At 39.6% G+C, this 19,468-nt stretch overlaps 1 protein-coding gene across 1 annotated transcript in view; it reads left to right on the forward strand.

The window, feature by feature from the left end:
- The window catches only part of rgs7a (regulator of G protein signaling 7a), a 46,524-nt gene that overhangs the window by 21,423 nt on the left and 5,633 nt on the right, over positions 1–19,468 (forward strand). Inside the window, exons 2-8 of the mRNA XM_070840664.1 lie at positions 4,564–4,660; positions 8,160–8,210; positions 16,210–16,316; positions 17,285–17,336; positions 18,363–18,427; positions 18,776–18,852; positions 19,088–19,169. Coding sequence (XP_070696765.1) covers positions 4,564–4,660; positions 8,160–8,210; positions 16,210–16,316; positions 17,285–17,336; positions 18,363–18,427; positions 18,776–18,852; positions 19,088–19,169 — 531 coding nt within the window. The remainder of the gene's footprint in view (positions 1–4,563; positions 4,661–8,159; positions 8,211–16,209; positions 16,317–17,284; positions 17,337–18,362; positions 18,428–18,775; positions 18,853–19,087; positions 19,170–19,468) is intronic.

Here is a 19,468-nt window from a genome sequence, read left to right on the forward strand (position 1 = left end):
GCTCATGTAGACACACTTGTCCTCAGATAGCACTGTCAAGGTATTACCATCCTCCCTGTAAATCTGATGCAGGAACATTCACCCATCCCAGCTAAGGCAATGAGACCAAGAAGCGAGAGGGGGGGAGGAGAAGAGGAAGAGAAGGAGAGCTTTTAATTTCCTCAGCAGCGGCACAGGTTTTACATCTGCACAGACAGATGACTTTCCAAGTGAATGACATGACAAGCTGCGTTTGATAGAGTGTTCTAAGAAAGACCCAATGTAGTTTTCTTGTAGAAATTGTAATTGAGGATAAGCTCACATTTACAGTATGTGAACTTAACGGGTACATGCTTATGCAATACATTTTGTTCATTAAATCTATCTCGATGGGTCCTTTATTGTGTAATATACGCTCATGTCTCCCTGTCTCTCCCTGTCTAATGGATTCAAGTATGAAGGTAAAGATGACCTAATTATCGCTGTTTTAAAAATACATGTCAGCTCATCAAGTACTGCAGATTTCTTTCCATCACTTAAATCTACATCAACATGACTCATGAATAGCATTATTTGTGAAGGCAAGAAACTATTTCATGCATGCCCTGTATTTTGTGCAGCACCAAACATAGCTCACTTCAAATATCAAGGTCATAGCATAGTAGTATGAAGCAATTTCCAGACACATTTCTTCTAGCAGTTAAAGGTGTCTATTGTCTCAGCCCATAAATACACACAGAGCAGAGTAACCAAAAGTGTCCACGAACAGTTTGGAAATATCTAGGCCAAATCATTTTTCTTTTTTCCCCCTTTTTTATATAGATTCTATTTGCGAGACACAGATTGGGAAACATCATACGTGATACAAGGTTTGAATTACTGACCCCTTTCTTTCTTGCTAGGCTAACTAATAAAAGTCTAGCTATCTTATGACGTACAGTAAAATTGCTGACATTTCCTTCTAAAAACCTCCCACTTTCCTGATGTGCTGAAGAGAGAACCTTTCTAATAACTGATCCTTTTATTGTCTTGCTTTTCTTAGAAACAGCCCATCAAATGATAGACCCATGGTGCACTTAGCAACGGCTAAAAAGAAATCTAAGAGGCCAGCATTGATTTACAAACCCAGTTTGAAAATGGTTTTTTTTTTTGCTCCGAATGGTGCTTCAGAACATTCTGATTGCACCCTGAGTGCCCTCAGTGATAGTCTTTGAAGTGCGCGGAGCCATGTGCTGAAGCTCAGTATGTGCTTATATCCGGAGCTTTTGTTAGTCACTTCATATGTACTGAGTCCTGTGCCATCATTATTCAATGATTCACACTGTGCAGCCAAAACACTCACTCTTATCTGTTAAGAGGCTGCAGAGACGCAGTCAGACAGCTCTGGGTGGGTGGATGGGTGGGGGAAGGAGAGAGGGAGGAAGACAGACTCTTGCGCTCTCTCTCTCTCTCTCTCTCTCTCTCTCTTGTGGGTAGACGACTTTCCTCTCTTCCTCACAACGTGAAGCCAGAGAGCATCCCGACTTCAAGAGCTTTAGATCCTGAATATTCACGCTGGTGGCATTTTACCATGTGTAGGCGGTGAGGGTTTGCAGAGATAGGACAGAGTGTGTGAAGTATTGATCACTGTTGCTGTTGTCCCTGTTTGCTCTGTGTCTCGCAGTGCCAGCTAACTCTCAGAGAAAGACAGTGAGACATAAATACAGAGAGAGGGCTGGTGTTATAAGACACACTTATTCAACGGGGGTGAGATGAACACAGGATTAATTAAGAGAAATGTGTTTTTAAACAACAAAAGGAATCATGCATGCAACACATAAAAGGAGGCCACATGAATACTGGTAATTTTTGTTTTTCTGTGCATCAGTTTTAAAGGCAACAGCTTTGCAAGACTGAATTATATAATGATATATTAATACGGAAATGGTTTCTGGTTTGATTTTTAGCAAGGCCGAGCTTCTCACTGGAACTAAACACACATCTTTATCTTTATTTTCTCTCTCTCTTGGTTGGTGTTGGTTGAGGAGCACCTACTAAAATCTTCACTGCTTAATACTGTTAACTTCCATATTGCAAAAATTGTAAATCTCCATATTGTAAGCCACCTGATTCACATGGGTGAACCACCAAGGAAACAGTAGAGACAGATCACTGACCTGCTTCATGCCATACGTCGAAGGGAGGGAGCGGTTAACAGAACACACTGAAATAAACTGAAAGTGCATGCTTTTGGTTTAAATTCAGGGCTTTTTTTCTTTTTATTTCCCCCTTTCTCTCAGTTCAGTTCTCCCCCAGCAGCTCTTTGGTTACAGTATTTGCCTGTGCTCCATCATTGTCAATTAGACTCCAATCACGAACTGGGATGATTTTTAGCTAGAGGGTTTTTGACTAGCTACAAGCTTTCATTATAACACAATGCTGCAGTACCAGCTCATGAACTGCCAAGCCCAAATAGGCACAGATTAACATATCAGACCCAACTTTTTTATAATCACAGCCATTCCCCGCTCGCCAATATGGCCACAGATATTCATTTTCATCCACGCAAAATATTCATTTGCCTGAAACAGAATTGCATTGAAATTGCGTTACCCTTTTCCCAGATGAGCTCTGCTGATAACTTGTCTGCGTGTCATATGAAGGTGGAGAGGAAAACTAAATTGAGGGGGATGATCCATGAAGTCAGAGGCCTGTGAGAACAACATCAAACCTCAGAACAGCGCACACTTACAGTCACAGCATACAGACACCACAAACTAAGATACAATTGGTTATATGTAAGCTGTAATCAGATAAAAAGGATACATTTTAATTAATATACAAGACAATACAGCTGTCTAGCCAGATAGACTGAGCACTTTGTTAAACCAAACTACTACAATTACCCTAATACTGCTGCTGAATAATAAATACTCATCATAATATTTGATAGTAGACAGCAAGCTTTATTTTAGATTTTGTTGGCATGATTGTTAAATTTGAAACGAGAAGCAGATGAAAAGATAGCCAACTAAATGTTCTGCTGGTGAAAATGTCGGCTTTTTCTTATCATTTCTCACCATACCATTCGTACTGGATGTTGATGGAGGTCGCAGAACTTCCTGCATCTTGATGAATCTGAGAGAATTTTAAGATCATCTTATTTCTTCCAGGGTGTTTAAAATAAATCGTGACAGTGTGCCCACTATTATCAGTACCTGTAATTTTGTCAGACCTTTTTGATTTTCTTTTTATGGATAAGGGCAGTCGAGTTAGGGTATTTTTCATGACCTGGAAAAAGTAATGAATGCTATTTTTACATCATGTTGAAAATACTCTATATTGGAGCCAGCCAGCCAGAAAACCTGAATTATTTTTAAGATTTTATTGATTAATTTAAAGATTTACCGAGTTAAGCACCCCAGGTAGGGTAGCAGCATGTGGTGCTTTATGTCACAGTGTTACTGTAATCCTACCACTGACAAGCACATATTCTGCATATAGTGGCTTTAATGAGGTTAATGAGACTGTTACCCAACCATTTCATTTTGAAGTACAGCAAAAAAAATCACACTTTAATTAAACATGAGACCTCATGCCCATGACTGCCTCTTTTCAGAGTGATTACTCAGTAACAACTATCATCAACTGACTGTGCTATTTCTCTGTTAAAAAAATAGATAAACCTTGACTAGAGAATCACTACAACTGAAAAAAAAAAACATGAAATTGAATACAATGAATGCCTCTCAGTACAGAAAATCTTTTACAGGTTGAGGGATATAAAGCCACACACTTGGTTTGTTTGTTAATGCTTCCTGTTTGTGTAGTTCATATTAGTGTGTTGCCAGGTCATTGAACTCTGTGTACATATTTTCCATGTGTATATTTTTACACTGAGGTGGGAGTTTGGGGAGATCTCTTGGCATTTGATCCAGCTGACATAACGGGGCCATGCTCCACTCTCCGCTTTGCTCCCTTCTGTGTGTTCTTGGAAACATGGCTGCCTTGTGTTGCCCTGCCAGGCCCTAGAGACAACCCCCAGTACATTTCTGTCTCAGTGACGTGCGCGAATGTTTGTGTGTTTGCATGTGTGCCTGTCTGTATCTACTCCTCAGTGCAGCTTTTGGTTCAAATTTGTAAACTCAGTCAATGCTGAGCACAAAAGAATTGTGTCTGAAATGTCATGTGATATTATAAATTTTTCTGTTCTGCTCTACAAAGTTTGGATGTGTTTCAGGACACAAATATGCTGTGATGGATAATGACAAGAAACTTCATTGCTAGACTTCCACAATTCAATAGCTGTTGCAGAATTTAATAAGTGGAACATACTGGAGGTTTTATGAGACAAAAGACGTAGATCAGACAGATTTGTCAAAAGAGAGGCATAAATCTGACAGCAGTGACTGTTAGTCACCAACTGCCTCGCCTCGATCTCTGTCCCCTGGAGACATGGCTGAACCACACAGGAACCTGTTTGTATCTGTTTACCTGTTGCTCACACAAAGCCTCCACTAGTGGACTGAGGCAAGTTCATCAGAAGTACTCACGCTCTCTCTCCCTCCTCCCCCTCTTCTCTCCCGCTGTCTCTGTGTTGTCCAGATGGAGGAAGTAATAGCGCGCATGCAGGAGGAGAAGAATGGCATCCCCATCCGAACAGTGAAAAGTTTTCTAACCAAGATCCCCAGTGTTTTTTCAGGTAAGGTTTTTCTCTCCTCTCCTCTCCTCTCCTCTCCTCTCCTCTCCTCTCCTCTCCTCTCCTCTCCTCTCCTCTCCTCTCCTCTCCTCTCCTCTCCTCTCCTCTCCTCTCCTCTCTTCTCCTCTCCTCTTCCCTCCTCTCCTCTCCTCTCCTCTCCTCTCCTCTCCTCTCCTCTCCTCTCCTCTCCTCTCCTCTCCTCTCCTCTCCTTGGCTCCCACCCACTAAGTACCGCACTGGTACTCTGTTCTTGCCAAACAAAACACTGAAAGTATTTAGAGAGTTGTCCGTTTTGCATTTTGCACAAGCAGTGCCAGCATGTCAAGAGGATCATATTAGATTTTTAGAGCTGTGCAACCTAATAGATAAGAATCCATGCTGGAGTGATACTCCACAACAGGTTAGTTAAGATAAACACTTCATACAAAAGCTAAGTGGACTGAGGTCATCATCACTGTCATTTTTATGCAGTTGAAAAATAAACAGTGCATCATACAGTATTCTGTAAAATAAACTTACAGTGTTACAGTATCAAATTAAAAGTCAGTCTCCTTAAGGTTTACAATGTATCATCTATTCTACAGCTACAGATCAATACATAATCCTCATTTTAAGGATATATAAACATTTACTGATAAATGAATATTCTAAACCCTTAATGTAATTCTCAGATTTACCTGTGAGCGCTTGTTCTTGCAAAGTGTGCACAATCCTCCTTTTTGCATGATTTTGCCTCGGGGCTCTGACGACGCCAGGACCACCACTGGTCACCACCACAGCTAACCACACTTGGCTTGTCACAACCAGTGATGTGTTCAGACTCTCTTGACATGGGTGGCTAATATGGGGCACAGATTCAAAAAAAAGGTTGGCAGCGAGCACCGACATATGAACACAGACACGGATTTAAATAGAGAACTTTAGCTTTAGTGATGTGAGTGAAACAGCGACGGAAGCTTTGGGCATATGAAGGGCAGCTGACGTGCTACTTCTTTTTTTGTGTTTCCTTTTCAATGCCAAGTCTACCACACAGTGTTTTCGTGTGTTTGGCTTTGTTTACAAACAGTAGCAGGCTATATTGATTAATTTTGCATCTGGCCAAGCAATGTCAGCTCAGATCCATCTCTGCCGAGTCTTTTTGTCCGATATTATGCAACAGCTACACTGACTATGTCTGTAACAAATATTGTGGCTCAGTTTTGTATCTATCCTGCACATAATACATACTTTTACCCATTTGCAGGATTATACTCACACTTCTTCCACATGTTTATAAAGATCATTACAATTAAAAAAAATACAAAATATTCTTGTCCAAATGTGTGCTTTTTTTCAATCAAGATAGCACAACAGTTAAGCAAAAGTAATGTTAATGTGCAATGTTTTCAAGTGGATAAGGACTTTTTCTCAGAAACTCTGCTCCCGTGGCAGTTTACAAAGGCTGCAACAAGGACACAGTCCCACTGTTGCTTCCCCTCTGTGAGCGCTGCCACTTATGTTCTGTGGAGCACTTGGCCAAGCTGTAAGCACAACAGCAACCCAGGTTCAGCAGTGTTTTTTTCTCCTGCACCGCTCAGGCCCTTATCCATTTTAATAAAATACATCGATTTGTTCACTTGGCAATTTATTCACTCGTTATAGTAACAGCACTTGCTCTCAAATGAATATATTGCTGACAGAGCTGATGTATCAAGGGACCCCTTTTTCATAATAACTGCTGCAAATATTGGTCTTTCTTCATCTTCTACTGGTGAATGCTGATTTATATATGATCTTAAATGTTATAAAAATTCTTATCACAGGGGTGCTGAAACTGTATATGCTTGTATTTGTCAGCCACATATTTATGCATGAAATATGAACTGCACATGAACTGTTAAGCCCTGTAGGGGCAGGTATACACGTGTGAACTTACAGTATGAGTGCGTCTCTCTTGTGTGTGTGGTTAATTGTAGTGTGTCTTCTGTAAGGTGTCCTTGTGCGTTCATTACTTAAGCTAACAGAACCATAGCTTAGAAACAACTCTGCGTCTCTCTCATTCTGTTTGATTGATGCTCATACAAATGTTACGCAGAGCATCAGTAAACATTTACATCCAGCCATATTTAGATTGTATTGATAGTGCACTCTAACATTATACTTATTTCCCTTATGATCCTAGTTCTCCTTTAAGCTCTCCATGTTGCATGTTGATGGATCCTGTATCCAGCAGCAATCCAATATTTGTCATAATTGGGATCATTAATTATTGATGTTATCAGTTATCACTCTGTTTATATTATTCTCACACACACACACACACACACACACACACACACACACACACACACACGGGCCGATCTATGGGCATGATATTAATCAACTGGGAGAACAGCCTTGTTAGAGGATTACCTTACACGTCTCATTTAAGCTCTCTCTCTCTTTGGAAGTGGGTCAACTTTGATAGTGTGAAAACGGGGTTGTATTAATGATGTTAATCCATGGAAAATCTCATCTGGTTGTGGGGGGCACCGAAAAGCAAGGGGATGCAGTGAAAGAGAAATGAGACAAAACACAGACCGAAAGAAAGATTGCTTGATGGACAGACAGACAGCCACAGGGACTGCCTTTCTCACTGCATGAATTCCCTCATGTCTCCATTTCACACCTTTTCTCTGCCTTCTGTGGCTCTCGTCTCCTCAATACACCTTCACCTGTCAGCATGACAGGCATTAATAATAGCTCGGAAAATATATATTTAGCCAAAGTGCTAAAGTCACATGTGGTGGCGGGGTGTGAAAATGCCCAGGGGGCAGAGGATGCTGTTATGTTTTTCTGGGATGTGAAAATGATTCTGTTGCACTCTCAGATGTAGGAGATGAAATGTAAAATGACATCCTTTATATAAAAAAAAGTTTGAGGTCCATTCTAGGAAAATGGCAAACGAATTATACAAGTCATCTCTAGACTTTTACTCAAAATAGCTTTTGATGACTGCATCTGTAAAATAAAATGATACTTGTACAGTGTCTTGTTATTATTGTCTGTTGCTTACTTTTACATGCATATATGCATCTCTCCTCTCCTCTCCTCTCCTCTCCTCTGACCTCTTTACATCATAGTTTTGTTTGTGACAGATGGAAATGTGATGCAATGACTTATTAAATCAAACAATTACAACTGCAACGTCTGTGCTGTGACTGAGTCAGACAAATTGTGTTGTTACTGTACACAACGGATGCTTCATTGTGCCATTGTACCTCTGTGGTCATTTATATTAATGGGCTACAGCCTGGAGAGGGTGTCAGAAAAGAAAATTTGGTAATGGATGGCCTATTACCCACCCACGTGGTGCAAGGCGAGAGGAATTGGTATGCAGTGTGATGATGAGGGGAGGTGGGTAGGGTTAAGAGTGTCATTGTTTTCCCTTTCAATTGTATCTATATGCAAAAAGGTGTTTCAGCACATTTGAATATATTAGATATGTCAGTGATTTATATTTATGTGCTTTTTCTCACTTCAGGTTCTGATATTGTACAGTGGATGATCAAGAATCTGGACATTGAAGATCAAGGTAAAGAAAAAGCTGATTGTCATTGATGTAGGACAGAGGGTATCCATAGGGATTGGCGTGGCTTAAAGGTGTGAGGTGAAAGAGAGGGGTGCATGTCAACAAGAAACAAGAAATAGTTATTGTACCTTAGCTTCTCTTTTGAGCCCCTTTAACACCGCAGTCAGCAGCTGAAGCTGCAGTAGTGGACATCACGGCACATGGAGACATGATTGCCACAATTTATGTCAAAATTGAGCCGTAACTCAGTCAAACCTGACTACACAGACATTTAGGTTTTATTGTTCCTTTACACTTTCTGAGGATGCCATTTTCTCCAATGCCCATCACTAACAAATGTCCGTAAATCACAGAAAAAAAGATTCTTCTCATCAATCAAAGGTTTGCCTAAAAAGCATCAGGTTCAAAGTTTCCTTTAATGTCAAAGTAATCCAGTGCGATAGTAATCTGAACATCTAAGGATACATTTCAAACCAGAACCCCTGATAGCTAATTCGGCATTGTTTTAATGATGATAATTTGCCAAAATGTAAACAAATATAGGGCTGAACATGGAGCTCAAGGTGGCTCTTCTTAATTAATGCTAATGTTGATTTAAACACTCAATTGTAGAATAACCTTGTTACATTTGTTTGTATTGTATAATTTCAACCTTGCAGGTGGCTCTCAGGGTAAGATCAGAGGAGAAATGGAGATAAGATAATTTGCAACTTTTTGAATCTCTGCACAAAGAGGAAGACCTATGTGCTATTGTGGAACCTATGTGTACCCTTAGGTCAAGCTATTTAAAAGTCCACAGTTCTGCATTTTTCTTTGATCTGTCGTTTTGTGTCCTTGAGCTACAGCCGATACTGCAAGTCTTGTAGTTACTCTTCCTTTTTTCTTCCTTATTATTCTTATTTTATTCCAGAGTGAGAGAGAAAAACTAGGACTGTCTGGAGGGAGTTGCAGGATCATTAGTCGAACCCCTCATTGCACATAAAGTGACTCAAAAATGGGGAGGTTGAACTGTGATGAATATGAAAAGTTCTAACTGTTTGCCTGCTTACATTAACAATGGTGATAAAAACATATAGCCAACAATGTAAAGAACAGTCTTTTCTCAGTCTTAGGTGTGTGCATGTGTACTGTAGGTGTGTGTTTATTGGATAGTGGAGTGTGATTGTGTGTGGGTGTCCATTCCAGTGTCTGTCTGCTCTAGTGAGCGCCTCAGTACTGTACAGCCAGTTCAGAGTTGTGAAAGTTAGCTGACTCATCAACTCACAATTCCTTTGTGTGTTGTTTCATTTGTATGCAAGGATCTGCCTGTGTTTTTCTATCTTTGTCAGTGTGTGTTCGTATTATTAGGGTCTTTATGTATTCACTTGTGTGTGTGAGTGGGTGGTGCTGACTTTGAACGCATCATATTTATGTGTATGTGTATGATTTTATGGGCATCTAAGGAAGCAGTTAGATAATGATAAAACACCTCTGCAATGTTTGAGATGAGTTCAACTTTCCCAGTTGGACAGTCTGTTCCTTAGCTTTTGTTTTCTTTGTCTTCTTTTTTCCTCACGTAAAATATAGTTTTAGACATTTAAATTTGCCCAAGAGATTATGCTTTTACACATGCCTCAGACTGCACTGTGATTAATAATTTATCCGTATCACAGCACCTTTAATATGCACAAATAAGATAAATAATCAACGACATAAAAGCCTGTCAAATCACCTCTGCTTAAAGTGCTAAACTGGACCTAAAATGTGTTTTTGTTGTTACCAAGGTCTGGCGGTAACACATATGTTATTTCCTCAAGCAAATTTACAATTCAAGATGTTTTGTGTCATCTGTGTCACCTGCAATACCCTTAAAATACCCTTTCATAACAGTGCAGTCAATCAAAATAGAAATCTGTTGTTTTATAACAGTAAAGAATCTGAAACGTGTGAACAGACAGATGCTCTTTGTCCTTTAAGATATATATTTTTATCTGTGCACTTTTTTTGCAAGCAGACACAAAGCTTGCTGTCAGTTGCCTGGGGGGGGGGGTGAACAGAGTGTTGTGCAAAACTACGTGACTTCTGCACTGAACAATTCCTGACGGGGCTGACAAACACAGGAAAATGAAATGCAATTAATTAGGCTCACAGCATGATAGCAGCATGCTTATATTATATAAAAGCAGATGAGCTGACATCAAAGTTGATGCGCGATTTTGAATTTTTTGGGTAAATGAATGCCACAGATAATATACTGATGCACTCCAGATGAACTCATTATCATCTTATTTTGCAATCTCTGTAGTTCCTAGTCCTATTTTCATTCAGCACTGCATTTCATTAGCAAAAGTTTTAAATGTCTTGTAGGGCGTTTCAGCGGGCATGCGAGTCTTTGCCGTAATACTTTCATTACAATTCAGACCACAACAAACCATTATGATTCATCATGTTTCTTAAAGCACGAGAACTATTGGAATTAACTGCTTACTACAATCAATTAACGTGGACTTGATTCATTAGCATGCATAACTGTGCAGGCCAGTCAGGTCACGACAGGATTAGAAACACTGAGAAGACAAATGTGAATGAGGAGCCACAGGTTGTGTAAGATTAACTGTCTGGTGGAGATGCTGCCAAATCCTTTAGTTATGCATTTATACATGTCAAGTTATTCAGATTTTGTATCATAACCATTAAATATATATCATTTCTAATATATTTTTCTGAATTTTCAAAAGTAATCCAGTTGATTCTGGTTCCTGGTTGTCCTCTGTACATTTGTGTACAGAGGACAACCAGGAACTGCTAGCAGCTAACAGCTAGCACCACGAAGATGGTGCAGATAAACCGAAATGTAAATATGTGGCTGAACATATAAGGCTCAGTGCAGCCCACTGCTAACTCTCTGACTAATTCATTCATAGAGTTGCTTGAGTAAGAATTAGCTTTGCTGCATTATCATTTTGATTAGGTCAGGAGGGTTGTTAAAACCCAATCAACTCTAACGTCAGTCTGCAGCTCCTCTGACCTCTGACCTGCCTGAAAATACATCCCTGCAGGGGCGTCAATAAGATCATGTAAGTGCTAAAATAAACTCTATGACAGTGTAAAGCTCTTACGTATACACTAGATCTATCAAAAGCATGTCGATCAAATCCTATAAAGATCATACTAATAACGTCAGTAAAATAATGATGTAATTAAAGATTCATCTTTCGCGTTATTTATAGTGGCTTTTATTGGCAAATTCAAAACTGCATCTTCACAATAACATCACTTTAGAGTTTGGCTGCAAAATGCTGACAGCTTGTGAGACAGGGAAGTGGGAAATGGAGTATGTTCTGTATGCAGGTGTGAACATTTGTGCATGCATGTGCATGTGCATGAGTGAGTATGAGAAAAAAGCAATTAAGCTGAGCTAAACTGTGCATAAGATAACACTGTCCCTTTTACTAAATCTAAAGTAAAATTTTTGAGGATGATAAAATCTATTCCTCTCAGGAGAATGTTTTGTTTGACCGTCATGCTGTTGGCAAAGAGCCGGAGTCATTGCCTGTGTGTGCATGTGTCTGTGTGTGTGTGTGTGTGTGTGTGTGGAAGAGAACAGAAATAACAGACAAATGGATTTCTCCTGTTATCATTAGAAAACAATTAAAACAGTTATTAACGTGACTAAGCAACACCCAGTAGATAAAATAGTCGAATTCATCAGACCACCCATAAACATCAGCCCGTCAGACAATCAGTCAAGCTGTCTGTGAGTGTGTGCCTGCGTGCTATTAAGGGTGTGAATTGAATATGAAGGAGCACCTCATCTGATCAATGCAGCGAACACTAAAATGATCTCTGAGGGAGGACAGCACAGAGAGAGTGCTTGCCGTCCTGTATAATAGTTCTGGTCTTCTTCAACCTTCCTTAAACCTCCTCCTCATCAGACTCGAGAGCCTCTCCTGTAGTGGAGCACTTTAGATGATCTTTTCAGTCTTTTGAGTTCACCCCTCTGCACACTGCTACCCTGGCATACAGATGGCTAAAGGCTTGTAACTTCCTTGAAAAGAAAAGCGTGGTTTTATGAAATAGTGTCACTGTTACTTGACCAGTGCATTTAATAGTCGAGATCCACATTGTATTTCTATGGATCCACTATCTTCTTCTCCTGAGCTAATTGAAACCAGTGGTGGAATAAGTACTGAGATACTTTACTAAGATGCTTATTACATGTAAAAGTCATGCATTTAGTTTGCTATTAGAGTGTTAAAATGGATGCATTGATATGGTGAACAGCATGTTACTGGAGTAGTAGCAGGTTGAGCTACTTTTAACTAGGCTACTTTACATACACAGTTAGGAAGCTCAGCCCAGTGGTTCCCAACCTTTGGGTAGGACTCCATCTTAAGGATAGGACAGGATAATTCTGAGAAGTTGCGAGGTGATGAATGGGGTAGAAAACAAAAAAAAGAGCAAACTTCTGATCCACAGATTTCTTGAATCTTGGCTTTTTATATTAAATGTTGGACAATTTTAATTGTTTTACTAAAACAATTATTCTATTGAAACCATCTAAGAGAGGAAAATCACTCTCATCTAAAACATGAAAAGAAACTCCAAACTGACACTAAGGGCCCCCTGGTTTAATAGTTCAAAATATATTTTATACGTTTTTAACCCTTTAAGGTCCGCACCAAGAAAAAAGTGATGGAAAAATGTATTCTTTATATATTTTATTTCCTTGGGGCACTAATTACAAAAATCTATGTTTTTTTATGAACAGACCCCACATTTTTTGAAATATTGGCCTCTACCAAATGGTTGAGATGTCGTAAGTAAAATATGTTTTCAATAAGATATAGTGAGTCAAAATGTGCTCTACCATATGGTTGAGCAGAAGGTTAAAGGGTTAATGTAAAACGATATATAGTATATATATAAAGTACGACAAAATTACATTCAAGTACGACACTTGAGTAAATACACTTTCCACCAACGATTAAAACGAGGGTTGTTTTCATCCTCAACACCTCCAAACAGAGCATTGTGTGTAGTGCAAACAATGATAATCAAAATCCACTAAAACAGGATCTCTTCCCTTGTCTTTAGAGAAAGCTCAGCTGGAAGAATACTTCCACACTCCACTTGGCAGGGTTCCAACCTGCTGGGTTTTTGGCACAGAGCTGGTAATATGATGAAATCAAAGGGTGTTTTCCCCTCGGACTCTGAGGCAGGCCTTTCTTGACAACTTGACTAATTCCAGTCCAAGGTTTAGTCAGCTATAAAGCTTGTAGGAAAGCTGTCGATATGTTAAATGGAAGCTCCCTTGCTACCAGGAATTGATCTTTATGGACCCTTACTATAAAAGCGACAATGAAACAGTCTTTGTTAATCTTTTATTCATTGCATGGGTAACCTTCCATCACATTAGTTTGATTTTCCATTTTCACATTTAATTCTGTTGTGGCCATCACACTGTATTGTTTCTATACACATGAAGAAATTAAGTCTTTTTTCTGGATACTGCACTTACTGATCAGATTTTTCTGGTTTTGACTCTAGATAGTTCTAGATGATTTCTGTTTATCTGTGTTTAATGATGACATTCAATATCCATCCTTAAAATGCCGTTAGGAAAACCCTCAGATTCACTTTTACAAAAGCAGAGAGACTGAGCAAACCAACACACAGACACTCAGCCCTGTGTTTCAAGAGCAGGTGACAGCAAGCCCCAACTACACTGTCCAATATGTCATTTTTCATTCTTTACTGACTTCACCGTCATCTGACATTCACTCCGTATGAGATAACAGTGCAGAAAATGAAATTTGTGAATGGATGATAAGTAAAATGGTATATGAATGAGTGGATGTTTGCTTGCAAATTTCTGTCCCCTTAAATTTCTCTGTATTTTATGAACAGATGCAGATGATACAAGCCTAGATGGTCCCTTTAGCTTTCAGACAAATATATCACACCAAATTATGATATACAGTGTGGGACTCCTGTAAGAAATAGTGCAGTGGAAATAATGCAGTGGATAAGGAGGAAGGTGTGTGTTTACAAGTAAACAGGCTTAAATAACTTATGAGTCATAATTTATTAATAAAGGGAGCCCAGTCACACATATGCGCACAAGCACACACATGCATACACATGAGCATCCTGACCTCTCAAAGCTGTGACAGTCACCTCAGTGGTAAAGGAAGAACCAATCTATATTTATAGAGTGTGTGTGTGTGTGTGTGTTAGAGAACAGATTTTTGCATATTTTATGCATGAATACAGTAATCTCCTGTTATAGCATAACTGTAACCTTTGTATCTGTTAACACAAAGCATTTAATAAAGAATCAAATTACGTGGCAGAAATAGACGAGGACACCGCTGTATCAAGTGGTATAACTACTGTGTGTTTCCTATACTGTTCATAATGACCGAAAAGGTCGCAGCATTAAGAAAATTGCCAACACAGTTCACTAAACATGAAAATTTGACGTCAACACCATGAAGGGGTTACAGGTTGAGAACAGCAGGTAATAACTGGTGGCGGATGAGACACACAGTTGATGATAATTACATGTTTTCATTATCTGATGGTTTTAAATCAGGGACAGCCAACCATGTGCTGTGCGGTGCCGGAGGGAAGTAGGTTTTCTCTCCAACCAAGCACAACACCAGGTGATTTGACTGATGAGTTCCGCCTCTCTGGCTGAAGGTGGGCTAATCAGCGAGACCTCCTGCTGTGCTGTTTGGTTGGAACAGAGACCTGCCTATCCTTCTGTCAAAGCAGTGTCACAGTCTATTAGAGCGGCAGCTCCTAATTCGGGTCCTCATGTTCATTCTGGCCATTTTGTCAAGGAATTAATTTATACCCAGGGATTAAAGGCGAACGAAGTTAATTAGCTGGTGGGACAAAAAAACAGCATGCTGGCTCCGGATCTCTGATGAGGTCCTGTTGATTACAAGATAATCAGAGAATCTTCTTTTAATGAAAAAGTGAGCTCCCGATGTAGGTTTATCTTTTAAAGCCTCAGTAAAAACTGAGTGAAAAAGTCTATAAAGAGAATGAATTGGAATTTATGCCAAGGAATGGCCTTATTACCCTGATCCTTATGGCATTTTGGAGTTCTTACAAGGCCAGAGCCAGCAGGCGGTTAGCTTAGCTTAGCACAAAGACTTGAACAAAATCTGCCCACGAACACCTGTAAAGCTCACAAATACACACAGTGTATCTGGTCGGTGTAATCTGTACAAAACTGAAGTGAGAAAACAACAATTTGACAGATTTTACAGGATGTTGAGTGTCAGACTATTTCATGGCAGTGAGCAATTGCTAGGCAGCCAGCAGCCAAGAAATAGTCTGACACATAAGCCCCGCAAAATGTTGAATTGTCGATTTTACACCTCAGTTTTAGTATGAAACCTACAAATGAGATCTAATGTGTCAATACGTGATCTTTAGAGGTATTGGCAGGTGGATTTTGTCACCAGGTGACTGTCACCAGGTGACAGAGCCTGGCTTTCCCCTATTGTCTTTGTGCTAAGGGAGGCTAATCAAGCTGTAGCCTTGCTGTACATTTCAGACAGATATGACAGTTGTATCAATCTCATCATCCACATCTACTACCCCAGATAGCAAAACGTGCAATTTGTCTATTCCTTTGACTAAACTATTTCTTTGGTCCTGAAAATGCCCAAATACAGATAAACAATAAAGATCTGTAGCTTCTCAGTTCCCACTGCATCTCACTCTTTTGGATTTATTGTTGTCACATGTCTATACACAGCATAACCATATAACATCTGCACACCAGTCAACAATATTACTGAATTAATGTAGTGAAAGATTTGGGAAACTCGCTGAGCTTTTGTGTGTAATAAATTCTTCACGGCCACAGCCATTTCATTTAACACGCTCCTAAGACATGATACCTGATACCTTTTTTATATACATTGAATGTAAAGTTGTACATGCTGGTGTACAATATCAGTGGGAAAACTAAGTTGTACATTTTGCCTGTGTTTTCTCACAGTGGAGGCTCTTCACTTAGGAACTCTGATGGCTGCACATGGTTACTTCTTCCCCATCTCAGACCACGTCCTCACTCTCAAAGATGATGGCACTTTCTATAGGTTTCAGGTAAGAATAGAAATGCTCTGAATTACAAGTGAATAATGTTATTATCACTTGACAAAGACTCTGTGTTCTTTCGTCCACATATTGATCAGGGGCATGGTGTGTCAAACATATTTTATGATTGCTCAGAACTGCTTCAGACTTATTAAGACTGTTTGCATGGGATTTTTGCATTCAATTTTTAAACTGGCCAAAGCATACAAACTACAGAGAAAGCTTTAGTCCATAGGGCTCTATAAGATTTATAGGACTGATAAACTGCAATTTGTTTTATATAGTTTTGATAGAAAATAAATAAATACATTATTATTAGACATCTGAAGCTCAATGGCAAATTTCCAACTGTAATAGCTGCCATCAGGAGAATTTTGTGATCTATAAATGATGTGACAGGCCAGGGATAAAAATGTTGAGGAACCTGTTGAAGGGCCCCTGTGTGGTATGCTGGAGTCAAAACCGTGATTAGGAGTTCCTGTGCACCATAACTCTCACAGCTTCATGACAAAGGAATAAAACAACAACACAGTGCTCTGAATGTCAATTGTGGGATTGACAGTGTTCAGTGATTCTTCAGTGAACTCTCCCAAGTGTGCTGCACAGAACTAACCAAAGTAAATCAATGCCTAAGGCTGTTTGTGTTAGTAGCAGGCTTCACTTTGCTCTGAATATGTAATCAGTTTTTCATCTAAAGCCAGTCCATACAATGCTGCCTGAGGTGGGTCAAGATTCATGCTTTTGTCTGCTCTTACGTTCGCTGAAAGGAGCTCATGTACTTTAGATGTTATGCCAAGCCCATTATACAATAAAATGTTTAATTGTGAAAGATTCAGTGTCTGTAGTCTTGCATCTTCGTGCCCGCCTCGCATGACAGTGCACACTTTGATTCAAAACACCATGTGGTAAGCTGTGTGCTGTCAACGATGGAAGGTTTCTTTTAGTTTTGTTTCTTAATGATCTGTTTCTCCCATCAGACTCCGTACTTTTGGCCATCAAACTGTTGGGAACCAGAAAACACAGACTATGGTGAGAGTGCTGTTCTGTGATAATCTAATTCCTACTTTATGCATAGTACTGAAGAGACTAATGATGCAGGCTGTTTGTGTAGTGCATGAAATATATTTGTCCAGTCGATTTGTTAGTACTGCTGATGTTACAAAAGGTTCAGAGGATGAAACCAAAATGATGCAACTACAATTTGTGAACGTTCAACAGAAACATAAAATCCCATTTTGTTTTAGATGCTAAGCGCATTTAGAATCAGTTACAGTGCAGAGAGAATGCAATAACTCTGTGTGCTGCCTATCTATTATATCTATATTTTCATTTTCATTTTTTTCATATTTTCTATATATTCCAACCTCAGTCAATTGCATCTGCCACAGTGATACTCCATGACTGATGCAGACAGATTACAGTGAAGGAAACCAGGGATGTGTTTGTATGTGTGCATCTGTTGTGCACATTTGGCTGAACGTTTTAATGGTGATCCAGGGATGAGCTTTTCATTGTTTACAGTAGAGCAGAGTGGAGATAAACATTTCATAATGCCAAAAATGGTTTGGGTGAATAGCCGCAGCCTTGAGGTCTTTCATTTGTTGTTTGAGTTGTAGGAGAGGGAAAGGGCTAATGCTCGCTGGGGGAATAATCCTGTGAGCGTTAGGGGAAGTTGGAGCGTCTCAGATGTAGCAACTGATTCATGTGAATGATGCTCCTTAATGAAAACAGCCTAATGGCATAATGAAGCCTTCACATAATGGTCAGTTAACAAAGGGATGAGTGGATGAAGATAGTACAGGAAGACATCAAAAGTCAGGCACACGCACACACACACACATGCTGTAACAGACGCTCAGACACCATGCACAGTCAGTGACCTTTGCGATTTGCAGGCCAGTTTAAATGTGCAGTTGAGAGGATTAAATGAGTAAACGCAGGGCCACTTAAGGCTGTTAAAACCAAGCTCAGATCCCATTCTCCCTCTATTACCAACCTCTCTCTCTCTCTCTGTCTCCCTCTCTCTCTCTCTCTCTCTCTCTGTCTCTCTCTCAGCTGTTTACCTCTGCAAAAGAACAATGCAAAATAAAGCACGTCTGGAGCTTGCAGACTATGAAGCGGTAAGTGAAAGAGGTCTTTTAGTGTCACTACTCCCCTCTTCACATATCTGTTCTGTTCCAACGTTGGCACCACTCTCAGGCTTTATCTCTTGCCTTTTTGTTCATACTGAAACTGAGAGCATTTGTTTTACTGTGACACTTCATTATTTGTGACTTTTTTTTCACCAGAGATATTAAATGAATCACTGGGTTAGTTATACGACTCAGAGTGTCTCTTTTCTACGTGAGCAGGGATCATTAAAAATGGTACCCACTCATGCACAGAATGCATCATGTGCCGTAAACATAATCTACCCAGATCCCTCAAAAGCCTTTTTTTCCCTTTTCTGCCCTTTGTTTTACTTGCAGGAGAGCTTAGCAAGGCTACAGAGAGCTTTCGCCAGGAAATGGGAGTTCATTTTTATGCAAGCAGAAGCACAAGCGAAGTAGGTTTCTATAAGAACCACACACGCATTGAGCCATTATGAGTGAGTCCTCTTACACCCTCATTATGACATGATTAAACTTAGTGGTTTACTACAACTTCCCTGTAATTTCCAGCACACAACTTGACAGATGAACAACACTTTAAACATGTGATGGAGTAAATGGATCATAAACGTGCTGGAATAAGTTACATGCTCTATGAAAACCATACTGAACTCATTTTCTTTCTCTCAGAGTGGACAAGAAAAGAGACAAAATTGAGAGGAAAATCCTCGACAGTCAGGAAAGAGCATTCTGGGACGTGCACAGACCAGTGGTGAGTGAAATTACTGATGTTGTCTTCATCGTCACCTTTGCTGTTACCAATATCATTGCTGACATTATCAACATCATCTTAATTGTCCCTACAAAAGTGAGTAATATTGAAAAAATATAATTTCATACTGACCCCACTCCGCTCCACCACACACACACACACACACACACAATCAAAAGGACAATTACATACAGTAAATCATTTACGCTCTACCATATTTATGCTTACGGTTATTTACAGGCAGTAGAGTTGCATCAAACTGTGTGACAAAGAAATAATGTTTTGAAAATGTTACACTT

The sequence above is a fragment of the Pempheris klunzingeri genome, chromosome 12 (genome assembly GCF_042242105.1).
Source record: "Pempheris klunzingeri isolate RE-2024b chromosome 12, fPemKlu1.hap1, whole genome shotgun sequence".
In the NCBI taxonomy this organism is placed as follows: Eukaryota; Metazoa; Chordata; class Actinopteri; order Acropomatiformes; family Pempheridae; genus Pempheris; species Pempheris klunzingeri.